Source organism: Cnephaeus nilssonii, assembly GCF_951640355.1.
Source record: "Cnephaeus nilssonii genome assembly, chromosome: 20".
Lineage (NCBI taxonomy): Eukaryota > Metazoa > Chordata > Mammalia > Chiroptera > Vespertilionidae > Cnephaeus > Cnephaeus nilssonii.
In genome coordinates, this window is record NC_137091.1 from 33,654,196 (window position 1) to 33,673,148 (window position 18,953).

Here is an 18,953-nt window from a genome sequence, read left to right on the forward strand (position 1 = left end):
ATCTCTTCTTTGTCTTTATAGTTTTGTTATAGAATGTTATATAAATGGAATCAGACAATATATAGCCTTTTGAGACTGGCTTCTTTCAGCATCATACCTTTGAGATTTATCAGTATTTTTGCATGCAGCAATAACTCATTCCTTCTTATTGCTGAACTAGAGGCCCAGTGGCATGGGTGTGGTCCGTTGGCCTGGCTGGCAATCGAAGCGCAAGCATCTGGCATGGGAAGGTGGGTCCCAGCTGACCTCAGGGCTCTGGGAAGCACCTGGGCCCCCGGGCCGCCACGCGCCCCCCTCCGCCTGATTCATGGTACCTGAGTCCCTGCACAGAGATGGCGGTGAGCGCGGCTGGACGCCGTGGGCCGGGGTGCAGTGTGGGCCTCTGGGCTGCCCAGCGGCTCCGCATGGAAGCTGGGCGGGCAGCCTGTTCTATCCGGCTGACCTCGTTCCCTGTGGTCCCGGCTGCTGCAGCCCGGCTTACTCGGAAGATACTGCGCGGATGCGGGGCAGGCTCCCTGTGGGTGCCCAGCACCTGAGTGTGGGGGCTTCTCTGGCACATGAGCCTGACATCCCAGGAAGGGCAGTAGGGGGAGTGAGAGTGAGCTTGGTGTACACACACATTTCACTGCACCTCTGTCCCCATCACCCCTCCCCCCTGCCGCCTCGGTGGCTACAGGAGGTTGCAGCGCTGACACCTGCCATGTTCCATGCCGCCCCCCTGGTGGTCAGCGCATGTCATAGCGAGTGGTCGAACTCCCAGTTGAGGGGACAATTTGCATATTAGGCTTTTATTATATAGGATACTATTTTGTTGTATGGGTGTACCATAGTTTGTTGGTTTGTTCACTCTTTTTTTTAAATAAATCTTTATTGTTCAGATTATTACAATTGCTCCTCTTTTTTCCCCCCATAGCTCCCCTCCACCTGATTCCCACCCCACCCTCTGCCCTTACCCCCCCTGACTGTCCTCATCCATAGGTGTACGATTTTTGTCCAATCTCTTCCCGCACCCTCCACACCCCTTTCCCCCCGAGAATTGTCAGTCCACTCCCTTTCTATGCCCCTGATTCTATTATATTCACCAATTTATTCTGTTCATCAGATTTTTTATTCACTTGATTTTTTTTAGATTTTTTAAAAATTTCTTTATTGATTAAGGTATCACATATTTGTCCTCATCCCCCCATTCCCATTTCAAACCCCTTCCCATGCATGCCCCCCCCCCCCGCCCCCCCGTTGTCCGTGACCACTGGTTAGGCTCATATGCATGCACACAAGTGCCCGGGTGGCATAGCTCAGTGGTTGAGTGTCGACCTAGGAACCAGGAGGTCACGGTTTGATTCCCAGTCAGGGCACATGCCTGGGTTGCAGGCTCGATCCCCAATAGGGGGAGTGCAGGAGGCAGCCAATCCATGATTCCCTCTCATCATTGATATTCACTTGATTTTTAGATTCACCTGTTGATAGATACGTATTTGTTGTTCATAATTTTTATCTTTACTTTTTTTCTTTTTCCACTTCTTAAAGAATACCTTTCAGCATTTCATATAATACTAGTTTGGTGGTGATGAACTCCTTTAGCTTTTTCTTATCTGTGAAGCTCTTTATCTGATCTTAATTTCTGAATGATAGCTTTGCTGGGTAGAGTAGTCTTGGTTGTAGGTTCTTGCTATTCATCACTTTGAATATTTCTTGCCACTCCCGTCTGGTCTGCATAGTTTCTGTTGAGAAATCAGCTGACAGTCGTATGGGTGCTCCCTTGTAGGTAACTAACTGTTTTTCTGTTGCTGCTTTTAAGATTCTCTCTTTGTCTTTTGCTCTTGGCATTTTAATAATGATGTGTCTTGGTGTGGTCCTCTTTGGATTCCTTTTGTTTGGGGTTCTGTGCGCTTCCTGGACTTGTAAGTCTATTTCTTTCACCAGGTGGGGGAAGTTTTCTGTCATTATTTCTTCAAATAGGTTTTCAGTATCTTGCTCTCTCTCTTCTTCTGGCATCCCCATAATTCGGATGTTGGTACGCTTGAAGTTGTCCCAGAGTCTCCTTACACTGTCTTCATATTTTTGGATTCTTTTTTCCTTTTGCTTTTCTGGTTGAGTGTTTTTTTGCTTCTTTGTATTTCAAATCTTTGACTTGATTCTTGCGTTTCTCTCATCTGCTGTTGGATCTCTGTATATTATTCTTTATTTCAGTCAGTGTATGCTTAATTTCTAGTTGTTCCTTTTTCAAATCCTCGAGGGTCTCACTAAATTTATCGGCCTTTTCTAGAAAATTCTTGAAAAACCTTATAACTGTGGTTTTGAACTCTATATCCAGTCGTTTGCTTTCCTCCATTTCTTTCTTTTGTGACCTGTTTCTTTGTCTCCGCATTTTGGATGCTTCCCTGAGTTGATAGAGTGGCTTTGTGTGCTATGTGTCCTATAGGGCCCAGTGGCTCAGCCACCCCAGTTATCTGAGGTGGACACTCTTGGTGCACCTCTTTGTGGGCTGTGTGCACAGTCTTGTTGTAGTTAAGCCTTGATTGTTGTTGGTATCACTGGGAGGAATTGACATCCAGGCCAATTGGCTGTGAGGATCAGCTGTGTCTACACTGGGAGAACTTCTGTGCTGGAGACACCCTACTTGAGTAATGTGGTGCCTTCCAGGGTTTTTCACTGTAAAGTTTGTCTTTCCCCCTTTCTAATTAACAAATACTTTTTTTCATTTCTTATTAATTTTTACTTAATTATTTTAAATAAGTATTTAGAAGTGTTGAAATATACATACCCTGTTTCTCATCAAACTATTTCTTTGTTTCCTGTTTTACCCAAAGGGATAAGTGTGGTACTATCAATATTTATTTACACACTCAGATTGTACTGGTTGGCTAGTTGGAGCCCCTTCAGGTAGGTTTTGTGTCCTTGCGATATATCCCTCCTGCTCTCCGAGCATGAAGCTCAGTAAGATTTTCTGGACTCCTCTTTTTATTTTTCTCAGTTCCAGCTGTAGAATCAGTCTCCAGGGTGCCTGGCTATTTTTAGTGGGGAATGGTATACTTTTTTTCTTTGATTTTTATTTCTGTGAAAAGAGCTTATTTTAAAACCACAAATGCCACTGCCTTGTACCATTTTTCCTCATGTGGGTATTTGTAACTTTGTTCTAGAAATTGGAGGTGATGTGGTATGGAGGAGTGACCACTGGCCGAGAGAGGAGAGCTGGGTAGTAGAGTCCAGATCCAGCTATTGGGCCTCTCATACCTGAGCCAGGTTCTCCAGTGGAAAGATGGAAGGACAGAAGTGGATTGTGATCTGGGCCAGTCCTGGGGTTCTCTCGTATCGCTTAGCACGTTAGTTTGCCCAGGTCCGGCTGGTGATATGCATTTGGAGGGTGTGTCTTCTTCTCAGCTTTGCTATTTGCTGATTGAACTGAGTGTATACAGAGTTACTGGCTCTTTATTTGGTTGGTATGAATGTCCGTATCTAGGCTTCTTTTAGGAGGAGTGATGTGTAGTTGCAAAGAGAAGTTTTGTGGCCATTTTATTAACGTGTTTCTGGCTTCCTCCCCATTGTGTGGAGGGCCTAGTTTTCTCTCCAGCATTTTCTTATGAGTAGACTCTTCAGCACCTTTAATATGGGCCTCTGAAGGCTCAGATAGACTCTTGAAAATAGGACAGAGGCACTGTGCTACTACCTACTGCACATATCTCTGCAATTCTGATTAACGACCTGTCTCCATGAGAAATTTCAGCTGCTTCTACCATTCAGCACATCCTGCAGTTGTTGAATCAGAAACACCACAAAAATAAATATTGTGGTGATGATTGTTTAGTTCTGCAGTATGTGAGTGTGGAGACCCATGTACACAAACAAACAATGATGTGTGTGTGCATGTGTGTGTGTGTGTGTGTTCTAGAACATTTGGCTCCTTTCACTCTTCCTTCATTTCTGACTCTTATTTCACTGTTAATACAGCTGGTAAACAAAGGTGTGGATTCACAGACTGAAGGAGGAGATAGCCGCCCATCCATGGACTTATTCAAGGCCATCTTTGCCAGCTCCTCTGAAGAGAAGTCCTCGTCTTCTGAGGATGAGCAGGGCGACAGCGAGGATGATCAGGAGGGTGCCGGGGAGGCTGACTTTAAAAGTTCCCAGGAGGAACTGTCGTCTGTGGCACACAGTACGTGAGTATTTCAGACTTTGGGATTTAAAGGAGAAAACAGCGATGTCTCTAGAGAAGCTGCTGCTTTGTTTAGTGTGCAATTTTAAACCAGGACAATAGCACTCAATGGTGTTTTAATAGGAATGGTGTTTAAATAGCAATCAATGGTGTCTTTTACATTTTTAACTGGAGTAGACCAGAGTTCTGTTTTGTTTGTATGGTATAAACCTCTGGTATATTTTTAGGATAGCTGTGTTTGATAATGTTGATTTTCCTACCTATCCTAGTTGAGAAGATTTAAGAGTAGTAAATATTTTGTTTAAAAATAGCTGTACTTATGTATGGATTTTAGAGCGAAAGGAAGGGGTGGGGAGAGAGAAACACCGATTTATTGTTCCATTTATTTATGCATTCATTGGTTGATTCTTGTATGTGCCCTGCACTGACCGGGGATTGAACCTGCAACCTTGGTGTAGCGTGACAATGCTCTAACCATCTGAGCTTGTTTTTAAAACCGTGTTGAGAAGGAGGTGCTAGGATTGCTGGGTGACATTTAGTCATGAATACAGGGCTCTTCCAGCTTTCCTCTGCAGGGCACATTGTATGCTCTGGATCAACCAGCCTTGGCAGATGTGGTCTGTCCTCATCACTCTAACACTTGGTCAGTAGCTTGCCCTGCTTGTTCTGTGTAACCTACCCAGGAGTGTTGGCACAGGAAAGGAGGCCGTCTTGCGCTTGCAAGGGTAGAAGACGTTTCAGATGCTTGGGGGTGGGTGGGTGCCTGCCCTGATAGCCTGTGGTGGACGTGGGTATAATTTTTGAGGGCCTTTAACCAAAAACTTACATAGCAGTATAAAATATTGTTTATTCTTAGGTGATTGCAAATGTCAGCCTCTATTTTATTTCTACAGAAAAAACTCAACTTACATTTTTATTACAAAGTCATATATATTTGAATTTTAAAAGTATAAATATATAGAAAGCTTAAGTTCCCAGAGATAACCATCCCGAACACTTTTGATGCTTATGTTTCTAGACTTTTTTTATTTTTATCTCTCCTATTTGAAAACATAGTCATCTGTTTTTAAAAATGAGATTATTTATGTGAACATAATAATTTGTTTATATTCCGTTTTTCTCCTGTTTGATAATTCATTTTGAGTGAAATTAAACTTTCTGAGTTGGGGCATAGTCTTACATCCCTGTTTGTAAATTTTATTTTTCTCAGATGACCCTTCTTCGAGGACATCTTTCAACCCTTACGTTTGCAGTAGGTGATCAGGATGCCATACATACCCCTGTGTTACAGACACTGGTGCATTTGGTTGCCTGTGCCCTTGTGTGACTGACTTCCCAGCTCTAAAGCCCATGAGGTTGGAGGTCAGGTCCATGGTTTACCACACCTGTGTCCTCAGCACCTGGTGTGAGCTAGTTGAGCCAAGTGGTGAAGGAAGGCACATGTTATCTGGTGGCAACAGACATTAGTTAAAGACTCAAATACATCAATATTTGGCAAATACATAAAGTTAATACCCTGTTGTTTTTCAGCTAGTGAGCCGGCCCCCCGGGAGCCCGCACCTTCCTTCGTGATACAGAAGACGCAGATAGACGAAAGAGAAGAGTTCGGCCCTCGGCTGCCTCCTGTCTTCTGCCCCAGTGAGTCCAGAGCTCCTTGGTTCATCTGTTTGCACTGGCACCAGAGTGTCCCCTGACATGTGACAGCTCTAACGGTGTTATATCCACCCATCTAATCCAACGTGAGGCCAACCAAATATATACATTTGTTGCTGGTATATCTGTTCTCAGCCACATTTTGAAACCCATTACTCCACCTAGTACCTTAATGATAGTTGTTGCTTTACAGCCTCAGAGTCCTTTAAGCTTTTCTTTTCTTTTTTAACTTTCAGATATTTCAAATGTTGTCATTTATAGAAATAAAAAAGTAAAAATCTAGGACACAAAGATGAGAAGGAAATTGCAGGGAGTAGGGTATTCTGAGGCTTTTTTATACTTTGGCAAATGTAGCAAATAAAATAAAATTAATTCTTTCAGAAGTAAATACAGCCCATCTTCCTCCTCCAGTAGCTGTTAACGTCTTCTGTTCAGGGCCATCTTAAATTGACCTCTTGTATTTAAATGTTTAGACTGGTTTATCATTTCTCTGAAGACTGGGTTAAAAAACCTCTAATAACGTGCCCCAGGTACATGAATAATAAATAATTGTTATCTACTCTATAGTTTCCTGTAGCACTCACATATAAATATTGTTTTAGTTAATTAATCCAGCCCTCAAAGAGACGATAAGAAGCAGAGAGAAGTAAAAAGTGAAGTTTTGAAAAGTTGCAGTGAATGTATTATTTGCTTCAGTTATTCAGATCTTTAGCTTAAAGTGTGTTAGTTGTTAAAATAACACATTTCTCAGATCGTCCTTGATATCCTTAGAATAGTTAATAACTTAATTTGGTCTGTGGGTTATTGAGGGAAAATGGTTTTTCAAAAAATAGCATTTAAAAAGAAGGTTATTAAAACCACAGTGAGCTGTACTGGTGTGATTCAGTGGATTGAGCATAGCCCCATGGACCAAGAGGTCCTGGGCTCGACTCACGGTCAAGTCACATGTCCGTGTTTTGGGCTTGATCCTCAGTAGGGGGCATGAAGGAGGCAGCCAATCAGTGTGTGTCTCTCTCATTGATGTTTCTATCTCTTCCTCTCCCTTCCTCTCTGAAATCAATAAAAATATATTTAAGAAAAACAACAACAACAATGACATATCACCTCACAAACAATAAATGCTGGCAAGGATGTAGAGAAAAAGGAACCCTCGTACACTGCTGGTGAGAATGCAGATGGTGCAGCCACTTGAAAAACAATATGGAGTTTCCTCAAAAAATTAAAAATGGAACTGCCATTTGACCCAGCAATCCTACTTCTGGGAATATATCCTAAAACCCCTAAACACCAATCAGAAAGGATATATGCACTCCTATGTTCATAGCAGCATTATTTACAATAGCTAAGATTTGGGAACAGCCCAAATGCCCATCAGTAGATGAATGAATTAAAAAACTGTGGTACATGTACATGATGGAATACTATGCAGCTGTAAAAAAGAAGGATCTCTTACCCTTTTTTTTTTTTTAATGTTTTTATTGATTTCAGAGAGAGGAAGGGAGAGGGAGAGAGAGATGGCAACATCAATGATGAGAGAGAATCATGATTGGCTGCCTCTTGCATGCCCCCACCTGGGGATTGAGCCTGCAACCCTGGCATGTGCCTTGACGGGGAATTGAACTGTGACCTCCTGGTTCATGGGTTGGTTCTTAACCACTGAACCACACTGGCTGAGCTGAAGAGTATTATGCTAAGCAAAATAAGCCAGTCAGAGAAAGACAACTATACATGATCTCTTAATATGTGAAATCTTATGAATAAAATAAATCAGTCAACAAAATAAGTCCCAAGGTGTGGAGGCATGGAACAAACTTACATATCTTGGATGGTAGTGGGGAATGAGAACAGATAAACCAAAGAATTCATGTACTTATATGCATAGCCCATGGACACAGACAATAGAGTGGTGAAGGGCTAGGGAGTGGGAGGGGCTGAGTGGATGGGGCAAAGCAGGGGGAAGGGTGGGGGGAGCATCTGTAATACTGTCAACAATAAAAATAATTTTTAATTAAAAAAAAAAAAAAAAAGGTTGGGGAGGTCAGTTTTTGAAAAACCTGACCAAACTATAGGAATAGAAAATTGCAGACACCTGTTAACTGGGTTTGGAAAATATCCATACCTGAAACACTTGGAACTTTCTTTAGGTGGAAAAAGATGATTTAATCATTTAAACTGCTTCTGCTATTATGGATTTTTGCAGGTTTGGGTACCAGGAAATTAATGACCTATGAAAACATTTCGATCAGAATTTGGAGGTGGAGAATTTAAGTGCCTGCAACTTGTAATTTTAATGATTTATTGTGTTGCTCTGATGCTAGTGTTTTAGAGTTTCTACTTATAAGACAAATGCATGTTGAATGTGCTTTTGTAAAGGGAGGGTGATGTGAGAGGAGCTTATATGCCAGATTCCAGGCTATGGGATTCATGTTTGAAGTCCCATCTAATCCTCTCTGTGTCCCTAAGGAGATAGGGATTCTTCTTATCCCTGTTTTATGGAAGGGGAAACTGAGACTTGCAGAGGTTAAGCAAGATGCCCAAGATCGATCACAGAGCTGGCGACACAGCTGAGGTTCAGACTCTGAGCTTATTCTAGGATGTTAAATTACAAAGGCTTATGGGTATTCTAGTCTGACTTTATCTTCATCTGGCAAGATGCTTATTGGATCACACAGGTCTTATGTTGATGTTTCTGGCAGTTTTTAAATGCAGGGTGTCCCTCAAAAATGTATACACACTGTAACAGCTGATAGCTCAGTTTTGAAAATGAAATGTATTTTAATAAACGCTGCCTTTATAATTATTCAAAGTGTGTGTATACATGTTTTTGGAACTCCCTAAATAGAGCTAACACGGGATATGCTCATCTATTTGTATACCAGTGAGGCAGGGCAGGAGTTCTGCTTTAATGTTAATCATCCCATCTAAGGCATAGTCCTAATTCAAGAATTTAGCTTTATTTCCCCCTGTAGTTCATGTGTTTATTGCATTTGTGTTTCAGATGCTCGCCAGAAACTTGAGGCTCCACAAAAAGAGAAACATAAAAAGAACAAAGAAAAGCACAAGACCAAGAAAGAGCACAGACGGAAGAAAGAGAAGGTGAGTGACTTCTGGGTGCCCTGGGCTCAGCGTGTGGGGTTTGTCACTCCTGCTTCTGTCATTCAGACAAGCCCCCAGGAAGCCCGTTGAAGAGTGTCTTGTGGCCAAGATGGGGGCACATGGATTTTTCAACACCTTGACAGAGTGTGGACTAGACATTCTTTGTAAACCTTCGATTTTCAGAAACTTTGTTTTTCTTTCAAATGGAATATTTTAATTTGTTCAGTTGTACTTAAAAAAGTTTTTATTTGTGATCATTAAAAATTAGAAAAAAGGACATTTAAGTATCTTAGAGTAATTGTTGAGTATTAAATAACAAAAATTTTATTTGATCATTCATTCAGTATTAAATGAAGGTGTTATTTTGTACATTTCTCATTACATAGAAATGTTGGTCATAAACCAAATTCATTGGTTTCTTACCAGTGTATCTGCTGTTCTCTGACTTTCTACCAACTTCTTCTTTGTGCATTTCTAGGTGTCCGCCATCCTGATGTGTAGTTATCACACACACCTAACAAAATGGGCCAGTCAGGTTTATGGGAAGAGGCAGGGGTCACCTTGGATAAGAGGGGCACTAAGTGTCAAGGCAGTATCCTGCCTTCATCTGCTTGGTTCTGCTGTGCCTATTGCTAGAGGATCAGTTCTGTGAGTGGGGGCACTGTGGACAGTGTGCAGAGCTCTGTGTTCCTGGCCTGTTTCACACTAGGCTAAAGTTCATCCCAAATGAGGTTTTGCTATTGTTTTGTTTTGTTTTTATACATTTTTAAAAATATATTTTATTGATTTTTTACAGAGAGGAAGGGAGAGGAATAGTTAGAAACATCGATCAGAGAGAAACATCGATCAGCTGCCTCCTGCATACCACCTACTAGGGATGTGCCTGCAACCAAGGTACATGCCCTTGACCGGAATCGAACCTGGGACCCTTCAGTCCACAGGCCGATGCTCTATCCACTGAGCCAAACCAATTAGGGCTTGCTATTGTTTTTGAATGACTACAGCAATCAAATACCTCATTAGCTTGTCATTGTACTGAATTAGGAAGGGAAACACCTGTGTTAGTGTGTGTGCTTATGTATTCCAACAACTTTTTTTTCTTTTTTAAGAAAAAGAAACATCGGAAGCACAAACACAAAGGCAAGCAAAAGAATAAAAAGTCAGAGAAAAGTAGTAGTTCTGAGAGTGCTGACAGCAGTGACAGCCAGAGTGAAGAAGATACCGCAGACATGTCACCCCAGGAACTGCTAAGACGGTAGGCAATGGAAGGCAGTGGTTTTCAGGAACCTTTCAAAGGCTCATTAAAATCTTGGTGTATTTGCTTAGAGGCAAACGTCAGAAATGATAAACTTGCATATTAAATAGGCTTGTTAAAAAATTAATTTTTAATTACATATGTAATATGTGAATATGATATCATTGTGAAAATTCATACCTTACAGATAAAACTTAAAGTGTCCCTTGACCAATTCCCCAAACTTCTCTTTCCATAGTAACTTTTGCTGTTAGTTTCACATGTAACTTATAAGAATTTTTTGCTTAACTATACACTGGTAATGTGTACATATGCATTTTATTATGTTTTGTTTTTAAAAATATATATATGTTTTTATTGATTCAGAGAGAAAAGGAGAGGGAGAGAGAGATAGAAACGTCTATGATGAGAGAGAATCATTGATAGGCTGCCTCCTGCACACCTCCCACTGGGGATGCAGCCAACAACCCGGCATGTGCCCTTAACTGGAATCAAACCTGGGACCCTTCAGTCCACAGGCTGATGCTCTATCCACTGAGCCAAACCAGCTAGGGCTGCATCTTTAACATAAATAATGTAATTTTATGTAGCATGGAGTGTGAACATTTAGAATGAATAAATACTGCCTGATTGTTTCCCAAAGTGGCTGTATGAGTTTAGATTATAAAAGCACCTTGTTATTACCTCAAATATAAGTGGTACAGAAATGTTTGCCAGAATGACGAGCAAAGAATGGCATCTCATTTTAATTTTCTTTTCCTGGATTCCTAACGAGGTTGAGCATCCTTTCCTGTGTGTCTCGGCCTTTGCCGTGTGCTCTTTTGTGAATAGCTTGCTCGTGTACCTGCACAGTGTTCTGTTTCCTGTGAGATGGTTTCACTGGTTTTTAGTGATTAAATAAATAATAATTTTGGATATTAATCCTTGGTGTGTAAGTGTATTGCCTGTCATATAATTTTAACTATCTTTGTTGTACAGAAGCTTTAATTTTTGATGCACTCATTTAACCAATTTTTTTTTGGTATGTTTTTCATTTTTGGTATGTTTTTCACTTTTAAAGGCCTTCCCTAACTCGATTTTATATATATGTAAACTGTTTTCAGGCTTTTGTAGTTTTTATTTTTTATTTCATACAGAATAGTGTAACCATCTAACTTTTTCCAAATGTATAGCCAGTATTAGTCAGGGTGAGTAAATTAGCAGTGATGAAAAAGAACCCCTGCATCCAAGTGTCATGGCATAGTGAAGCATTAATAAAATTGAGCTGTTTGGTCTTTCAGTTCATATCTAACTTTCCTTCTCTCTTTTACTTCTGTTTCTAGGTTAAAACATCTTCCCCTACGGAGGCAGTAGTTGAACTCTGCCCTGGCCTGTTCCGAAACTAGATCTCCTCCGTGATGGAAGTCCATTGATTGCTCAGTTAATACATTGTACAGATTGTATTTATATGTACATTTTTAAAAACCTTGACATTTCAAAGGCTGCCTTGGAAGATCACAGAAATTGGTTTCTATTTTTAACTTCAGTTAGTATCAGGAAAAAATTCAGATGTACAGTTTAATTAAAATGGATTTTTCTATTTCCTTCTTGATTTTTTATTTCTTGAAACTCTAAAAAGGAATGAAAAGTAAAGACTATTCTCTTGTTTTGTTATGAAGAAAGCCAAGGCCAGACGAGGACAGTTGAATTTATCTAAGGGCTTGGGTAGAGGGAGGTGGTGGGTTCCTTCCCCCTCCTGCAGTGTTTCCCTCCTGTCTGGCTCCTCCCTCTGGTGGTTGATGGCAGCCAGGAGTCCCATGGGTGGAACAGTGCCAGGATCCTGGCAGGTGCCCTCAGCCTCTCAGGGTAGAAGTCACCAATGTATCCGAGGCACCAAGACCAAGAGCCAGAAAGTATGCGCCTACCCTCCGGCCCCTTCTCTGCGGCTGCCTCCTCTGCACTGATGAGACCTTTGATAAAAGTAAATTACAGAGTTTTCTATTATAAAAATAATGTCATAGAAAAATCAGAACAATTTTTAAAGGAGAAAGAAAAGCACTTCTACCCACCCCGAGATGACAACCCTGGGTATTTTGTAATATCCATACGGCCTTTTTCTAATGGTAGGACTACTACCCGAGTGGCACTGACATTTTGTTCTGTTATTTCCATTGGCACTGTGGCAGATATTTCCCTCAGGCTCTACATCCTGTGTGTACCCGCCCCTAATAACTACATCGCCCTTCATCCAGAGCCTGCTCTCTAACTGAATGACCATTTCTCTGTTGTTGACCTAAAGTGGGTTGATGAGAGCCCCTACAGAGGCAGAGGACACACAGATTGTCCTGGGAGAGGGAGCCAGGAAGACAAGCAAGATCTTGAGGATGGGGCCGCAGGTTACACACTCGTGGCCTGGGTGCTTTTGTGTCCAGAATTCGAAGCCCCTGTTCTCCCAGGAGAGGAAGCAGCGAGATTGCCGGGCCTCTGGGGGATGGGCGGTGTGGCGGGGCGCGGGTGCGGGGCGCGGGGCACGCGAGGCCACCGTTTGCAGCCAGGCCCGGGGCTGGCCACTGGCGGGCACTGCTCCACGATGGCCTCCCGGCCACCGCGCCCTTCCTGCTCCCTCAAATACCGGGACAAGGATTGGAAGACATGCTCCCCAATATACCTGGACAAGGGTGGGAAGAAAGCGCCCCGGGAAATGAGTGTGCAGCCGCCCTTGGTCCCAGCCGCGGATGGCGCCCCGGGACGCAGAAGGCTGCCTTTGGTGACCCTGGTCAAGGCCATGGTTCGCTTCAAGAGGCTGGCCTCGGAGGTCCGGCGGGGTCACATACTGCCCTCCCTCAACCCCCTGGCCACGGAACAACCGAAAATGCCCGAGAAGCGCTCAATGCCTGAAAAGACGTTCTGGGGCGACCAGGAGCCCCTCTCCAAGGTTAGAACTGCCCTAGGGGAGGGGGTGGGGGGTAAGAGCACACGCGAGAGCGGCCGGGACAGACTCCTGGCTTCCGGTGAAGCTCTGCGCCCAGGCCCCTGCTTGAGGCGCACCCAGTGGACAAAGGCTTAGAAGTGGCTGCAGGCTCGGGGCTTCCCACTGGAAGTCGCTGGGGAAACAGGTTTGTCCTGGGAAGGGGGTAGGTGGTGGGGACAGTGTTTTAAAGCAGCTACCCTGACCCAACCCAGACTCCGGGGTCTCCGGCTGAGCCTCTCAATATCCCCATGGTGACATTCCTAAGTCATGAAGGAGCCCTCTCTATCCACTAAACAGCCCTAGCAACAACAGAAAACTTAGAATAGCAACAATAAAAACATAAAAACCTAACAACACTACTTTGTATTCTTTTTAAAATAGATCTTTTTACTGAATTTAGAGAGAGGAAGGGAGAGGGAGAAAGAAACATCAATAAGAGAGAACCATCGATCGGCTGCCTTCTACTGGGGACAGAGCCCACCACCTGGGCATGTGCCCTGACTGGGAATCCAACCCGGGACCCCCTGGTGCATGGGGCAACGCTCAACCAACTGAGCCACTCTTGCCAGGGCACTACTTTGTATTCTCAGTGATGTTGGAGAGATGTATTGATACAAAAAAAAAAAAAAAAAAAAAAAAAAAAAAAAAAAGACTGCAGCTGGAAAGAGGAAATAATCTGTGAACAGAGAAAATTCTCAGAGGTGAAAAAGAGGATTTTCAAGCCAAATCCTCCATGAAGGCTTTAACATCGGAGGGGAGAGCTGAACCAGAAGGTCAGCAAACAACACAGGAGAGATCCAGAAGAGCCCATGTGCCTGTGAGAGGTGCAGGAGAGGGAGGGGAGATGGAGGAGGAGAGAAACACAGGAGGAAAACAAGAAAATCTCCCTGGGCTGAAGAAAGACTGAAGTGCGCTCACGGAAAAGATGGTCAAGCTCAGTGAAAGACTGGGAAGAAATAGAACCCATGCCTGGCGAATGCCTGCATTCATCGCAGGGATAGGAGCAAGGCTGTCCTGCACACAGCTGGAAAACCTGGGTCAGACTGAGATCTAGGCTTCCCCAGCTGTCCTCAGAGCAGATTGTCACTGGCTGACCCTCCACCCTGCACTGGGGTCTCCATGGGGAAGTTGTTTGAAAAGAAAGCAAAATGCTTTGCTCTGCTTTGAGTTATGCTATTTATTCTGATTTTTTTTAACAGTAAAGTTAAAGGCGAGCACAGGGATTATATTTTATATTCTCAACAGAACATTCTCAAGATTCAAATTCAAATAGATATAAAAGCTTAAAACAACAACAAAAGTTAGCACCCTTGCCCTCCAACTTCCCTATTTCTCTCTAGAGGGGCAACATATGTTTTTAGTTTCTTTTGTATCCTTACAGAGGTGTTTTATGAATTTACCAGTACATACATAAATTGAGGCAAACTTTATAGACCCCTTTTGCACCTTAAATTTTTTTTTAAATCCTCACCTAAGGGCATGCTTAGAGAAAGAGAGGCAGGGAGAGAAAAAAAAGGAGGGAGGGAGAGAGAGAGACATTGATGTGAGAGAAACATCCATCGCTTGCCTTCCACACACGCCCTGACCCGGATTGAACCAGCAATCCAGGTAGGTGCCCTGATCGGGAATCCAGTTGTCAATCTTTCAGTGCATGGGACGACACGCAATCAACTGAGACACTCCGGCCAGGCTAAAACAAATTTTTTAATGAGTATATTTTAGGGATCTTCCCACATCAATGAAGAAATAGCTTCCTTGGATTGATCTCCACCCTGCCCAGCCTGGCCGACCTGGTGCCAGCGCCTGGCCAGGCCAGGAGGCCCCTGCCCTGGGATACTGTGTGGCTGCCACCTGCGTGCCAGTGGAAGCTGAGCTGAGCTGCTTTCCGAGGTGTCAACCACAACAAAGCTGACAGACCCTGAGTTCTTGTAGGATCTGGACCCAAGGCCCTTCTACTTTCTCTCTCTGCCCGTGTAGCTGCTCCTGGCTCCCAGGGGATCAAAATCACAGACCCTAGTATTGGACCCCAGCTGGGGGGTGGGGGGGCAGTTTACTGTTGTCCTCCATGAAGTTTAATTTATGAAACCTCCCCCACCTTATAAAACCAACCCTAAGGAGTATTTTAAATTCACACAGACTTTATGTAAATTTAAAATTAGATAAAATATATTTTGGAATAAAGTAAATTTAAGGCCTGCGCGCGCGCGCGCGCGCGCGCGCGCGCGCACACTCACACACGCACACACACACACACACACAGAAAAAGAAAGAAAAAGAACGTCCTTGTTCCTTTTTATGAATACAGTAGTAAGTATCCCATTGGCTAGCTGTCCTCTGATGGATTTAACCAGTTTCTTGTGGATGCACACTCAGGTGGCTTATGATTTTTTTTGCCTGAGGTTTTTATAATCCATCCGATTGACAGAAGTTGGGAAGTTCTATAAAACTCTGAACAAAGGCATGTGATTGCGGAATTATATGTTAAGAGTATGTTTAGCTTGCCCTAGCCCAGTGGTCGGCAAACTGCGGCTAGTGAGCCACATGAGGCTCTTTGGCCCCTTGAGTGTGGCTCTTCCACAAAATACCACGGCCTGGGCGAGTCTATTTTGAAGAAGTGGCGTTAGAATAAGTTTAAGTTAAAAAAAAATTGGCTCTTAAAAGAAATTTCAATCGTTTTACTGTTGAAATTTGGCTCTGTTGACTAATGAGTTTGCCGACCACTGCCCTAGCCGGTTTGGCTCAGTGGATAGAGCGTTGGCCTGTGGACTGAAGGGTCCCAGGTTCAATTCCGTTTAAAGGCATGTACCTTGGTTGTAGGTAGGTTCCCCGGCTCTGGTGTGTGCCCCGGCAGGAGGCAATCAATCAATGTGTCTCTTTCACGATATTTCTCTCTGTCTCTCCCTTTGCTGACCATTCTCTCTAAAAATCAATGGAAAAAATATACTTGGGTGAGGATTAACAAAACAACAACAAAAAGAATATGTTTAGTTTTGCAAGAAACTGCCAAACTGTCTTCCAAGATATCTGTACCATTTTGCATCCCCACCAGCAATGAATGAGAGTTCCTATTGCTTCACATCCTTGTCAACATACAGTGTTGTCAGTGTTCTGGATTTTGGCCATTCAAATATTATTATTGTTGTTTTAGTTTTCAAATTCCTGATGACATGTCAGGAATATCTTTTCACCTGCTTATTTGCTATCTGTATATCTTATATTGTGTCTATTTAGATCGTTGGCCTGTTTTTTTACTTGTGTTGTTTATTTTCTTATTGTTGAGCTTTGAAAGTTCTTTATATACAGTTGTGCCTTGGTATCCTTGGGGAATTGGTTCTAGGACCCTTCCCCCATGCCCAAGATACCGAAATCCACAGGTGTTGAAGTCCCTATGTAAAAAGGTGTAGGATTTGCATATAACCTAAGTAATCTTCTCATATACTTAAAAAAAATATTTTCTTTATTGATTTCAGAGAGGAAGGGAGAGGGAGAGAGAGAGAAACATCAGTGATGTGAGAGAATCATTGATTGGCTGCCTCTTGCATGTCCCACACTGGGGATAGAGCCTGTAACCCAGGCATGTGCCCTGACCAGGTATTGAACCATGACCTCCTGGTTCATAGGTTGATGCTCAACCACTAAGCCACGCCTACTTTAAATCATTGCTAAATTACTTATAATGCCTAATCCTATATAATAAAGAGGTAATATGCAAATTGACCATCACGCCCTCACAAGATGGTTGCCTGTGACCAGGCCAGCAGGGGGGTTAGTGAGGGACGACCAAGCGACTGAACAAGTAGGCTGCGTGGGGCAACCAGGCCAGCAAGGGGGTAAGTGAGGGATGACCAAATGACTGAACAAGCAGGCTGCGTGGGGCAATCAGGCCAGTGGGGGGGCCATGAGGAGTGACCAGGCTGGCACGGGGGGGCAGTTGGGGGTGACCAGGTTGGCAGAGGGGGGCATTTGGGGGTGACCAGGTTGGCAGAGGGGGGCATTTGGGGGTAACCATACCAGCAGGGGGGCAGTAAGAGGTGACCAGGCCGGCGGGGGGGGGGGGGGGGTGCAGTTGGGGGCAATTAAGCTGGCAGGGGGACAGTGAGGGGCAACCAGGCCGGCAGGAGGGGGCAGTTAGGGGTGACCAGGCCAGCAGTGGGGAGTGACCAGGCAGGCAGGCAAGTGAGCGGTTAGGAGCCAGTGGTCCAGGATTGTGAGAGGGATGTCTGACTGCCAATTTAGGCCCGATCCCCGGCATCGGGCCTAAACTGGCAGTCAGACATCCCGCGAGGGGTCCCTGATTGGAGAGGGTGCAGGCTGGGCTGAGGGGACTCCCCCTCCTCCGTGCACGAATTTCGTGCACCAGGCCTCTAGTACAATATAAATGATATAAAAATACTTATACTGTATTGTTTAGGAATAATAACAAGAAAAAAAGTCTATATGTTTAGTACAGACTCAACCATCATTATAGGCCTAACTACATAATGTAGTTCACATCTGCACTGATGTAACTTCTTTTCCTGATTTTTTTGATACATGTTTGGTTGAATCAGCAGATGGGAAACCTGAGTATATCAAGGCCAACTCAATTTTGGATAACAGTCCTTTATCAGAGGTGTCTTTTGCAAATATTTTCTCCCAGTTTAATGGCTTGTCTTTCCATTCTCTTGACATGGTCTTTCACAGAGCAGAAGTTTAAAATTTTTTTTTTAAGTCTGGCTTGTCAATTGTTTTTTCAAGGATTGTCCCTTTGGTGTCATATCTACAAAGTCATTGCCATACCCAACCAAGAATGTCCAGATTTTCTCCTGTGTTATTCTCTAGGAACTTTATAAATTTTCACTTTACATTTAGGTGTGTGATCCATTTTGAGTTAATTTTTATGAAGGGTTTAAGGTCTGTATCTAGATTTTTATTTTATTTTTTTGCACGTGGATGCCCAAGTTGTTCCAGCACCATTTGTTGAAACACTGTCATTTCTCCATTGTATTGACTTTTCTCCTTTGTCCAAGAACAGTTAATTTTACTTCTGTGGGTCTATTTCTGGGCCCTCTATTCTGTCCATTGATCTATTTGTCTATTCTCTCACCAACACCATGGTGTCTTAATTTCTGTTGCTTTACAGTAAATCTTGAGGTCAGATCATGTCGTCACTTCAACTTTGTTCTCCTTCAATAGATGTTCTGGATATTTTGCCTCTCCAAATTTTAGAATCTGTTTGTCAATATCCACAAAATAACTTGATGAGATTTTGATTGGGATTGCACTGAATCCATAGGTCAGGTTGGGAAAAACTGACATCTTGACAATATTGAGTTTTCCTATCCATGAACATGGACTATCTTTCCATTTATTTAGTTCTTTGATTTTATTCATCAGAATTTTGTAGTTTTCCTTATATAGATCTTCGACATATATTGTTAGATATAAACTGAAGTATTTAATTTTTTGGTGCTAATGTAAACGATACTGTGTTTTAAAGTTAAAATTCCACTTGTTCATTGCTAGTACTAGTATATAGGAAAGTGGTTAACCTTCTGCATATTAGCCTTGTAATCTACAACCTTTCTATTATCACTATTAGTTCCAGAAGTGTTTTGTTGATTATTTTGGATTTTGTATATAGGTGATAATGTCATCTGTGAACTAAGACAGTTTTATTTCTTCTTTCCCAATGTTATACCTTTTATTTCCTTTTATTGTCTTACTAGCGGCCCGGTGCACGAAATTCGTGCATGGGGGTCCCTCAGCCCAACCTGCACCCTCTACAATCCAGGAGCTCTCAGAGGATATCCTACTGATGGCTTAAGCCCACTCCCATGGTTCTCTGCTCTCTGTGGGGCCTGGAG

At 43.0% G+C, this 18,953-nt stretch overlaps 2 protein-coding genes across 3 annotated transcripts in view; both read left to right on the top strand.

Moving 5' to 3' along the window:
* GPATCH1 (G-patch domain containing 1) overlaps window positions 1-11,705 on the top strand; it is a 50,302-nt gene extending 38,597 nt beyond the window's left edge. The window contains exons 16-20 of one of the 2 annotated variants that reach the window (XM_079799577.1): window positions 3,949-4,153; window positions 5,684-5,791; window positions 8,805-8,902; window positions 10,012-10,157; window positions 11,480-11,705. In XM_079799577.1, the coding sequence (XP_079655703.1) occupies window positions 3,949-4,153; window positions 5,684-5,791; window positions 8,805-8,902; window positions 10,012-10,157; window positions 11,480-11,510 (588 nt within the window). In that variant the 3' untranslated portion in view covers window positions 11,511-11,705. Of the gene's footprint in view, window positions 1-3,948; window positions 4,158-5,683; window positions 5,792-8,804; window positions 8,903-10,011; window positions 10,158-11,479 lie in introns of those variants that run through there. The other variant, XR_013815165.1, reaches the window with a different exon arrangement.
* A 1,021-nt stretch (window positions 11,706-12,726) lies between these two features.
* The window catches only part of WDR88 (WD repeat domain 88), a gene marked incomplete at both ends in the record, with an annotated part of 37,113 nt that continues 30,886 nt past the window's right edge, over window positions 12,727-18,953 (top strand). The window contains one exon of the mRNA XM_079759766.1: window positions 12,727-13,071. Within this exon, the coding sequence (XP_079615892.1) occupies window positions 12,727-13,071 (345 nt within the window). The remainder of the gene's footprint in view (window positions 13,072-18,953) is intronic.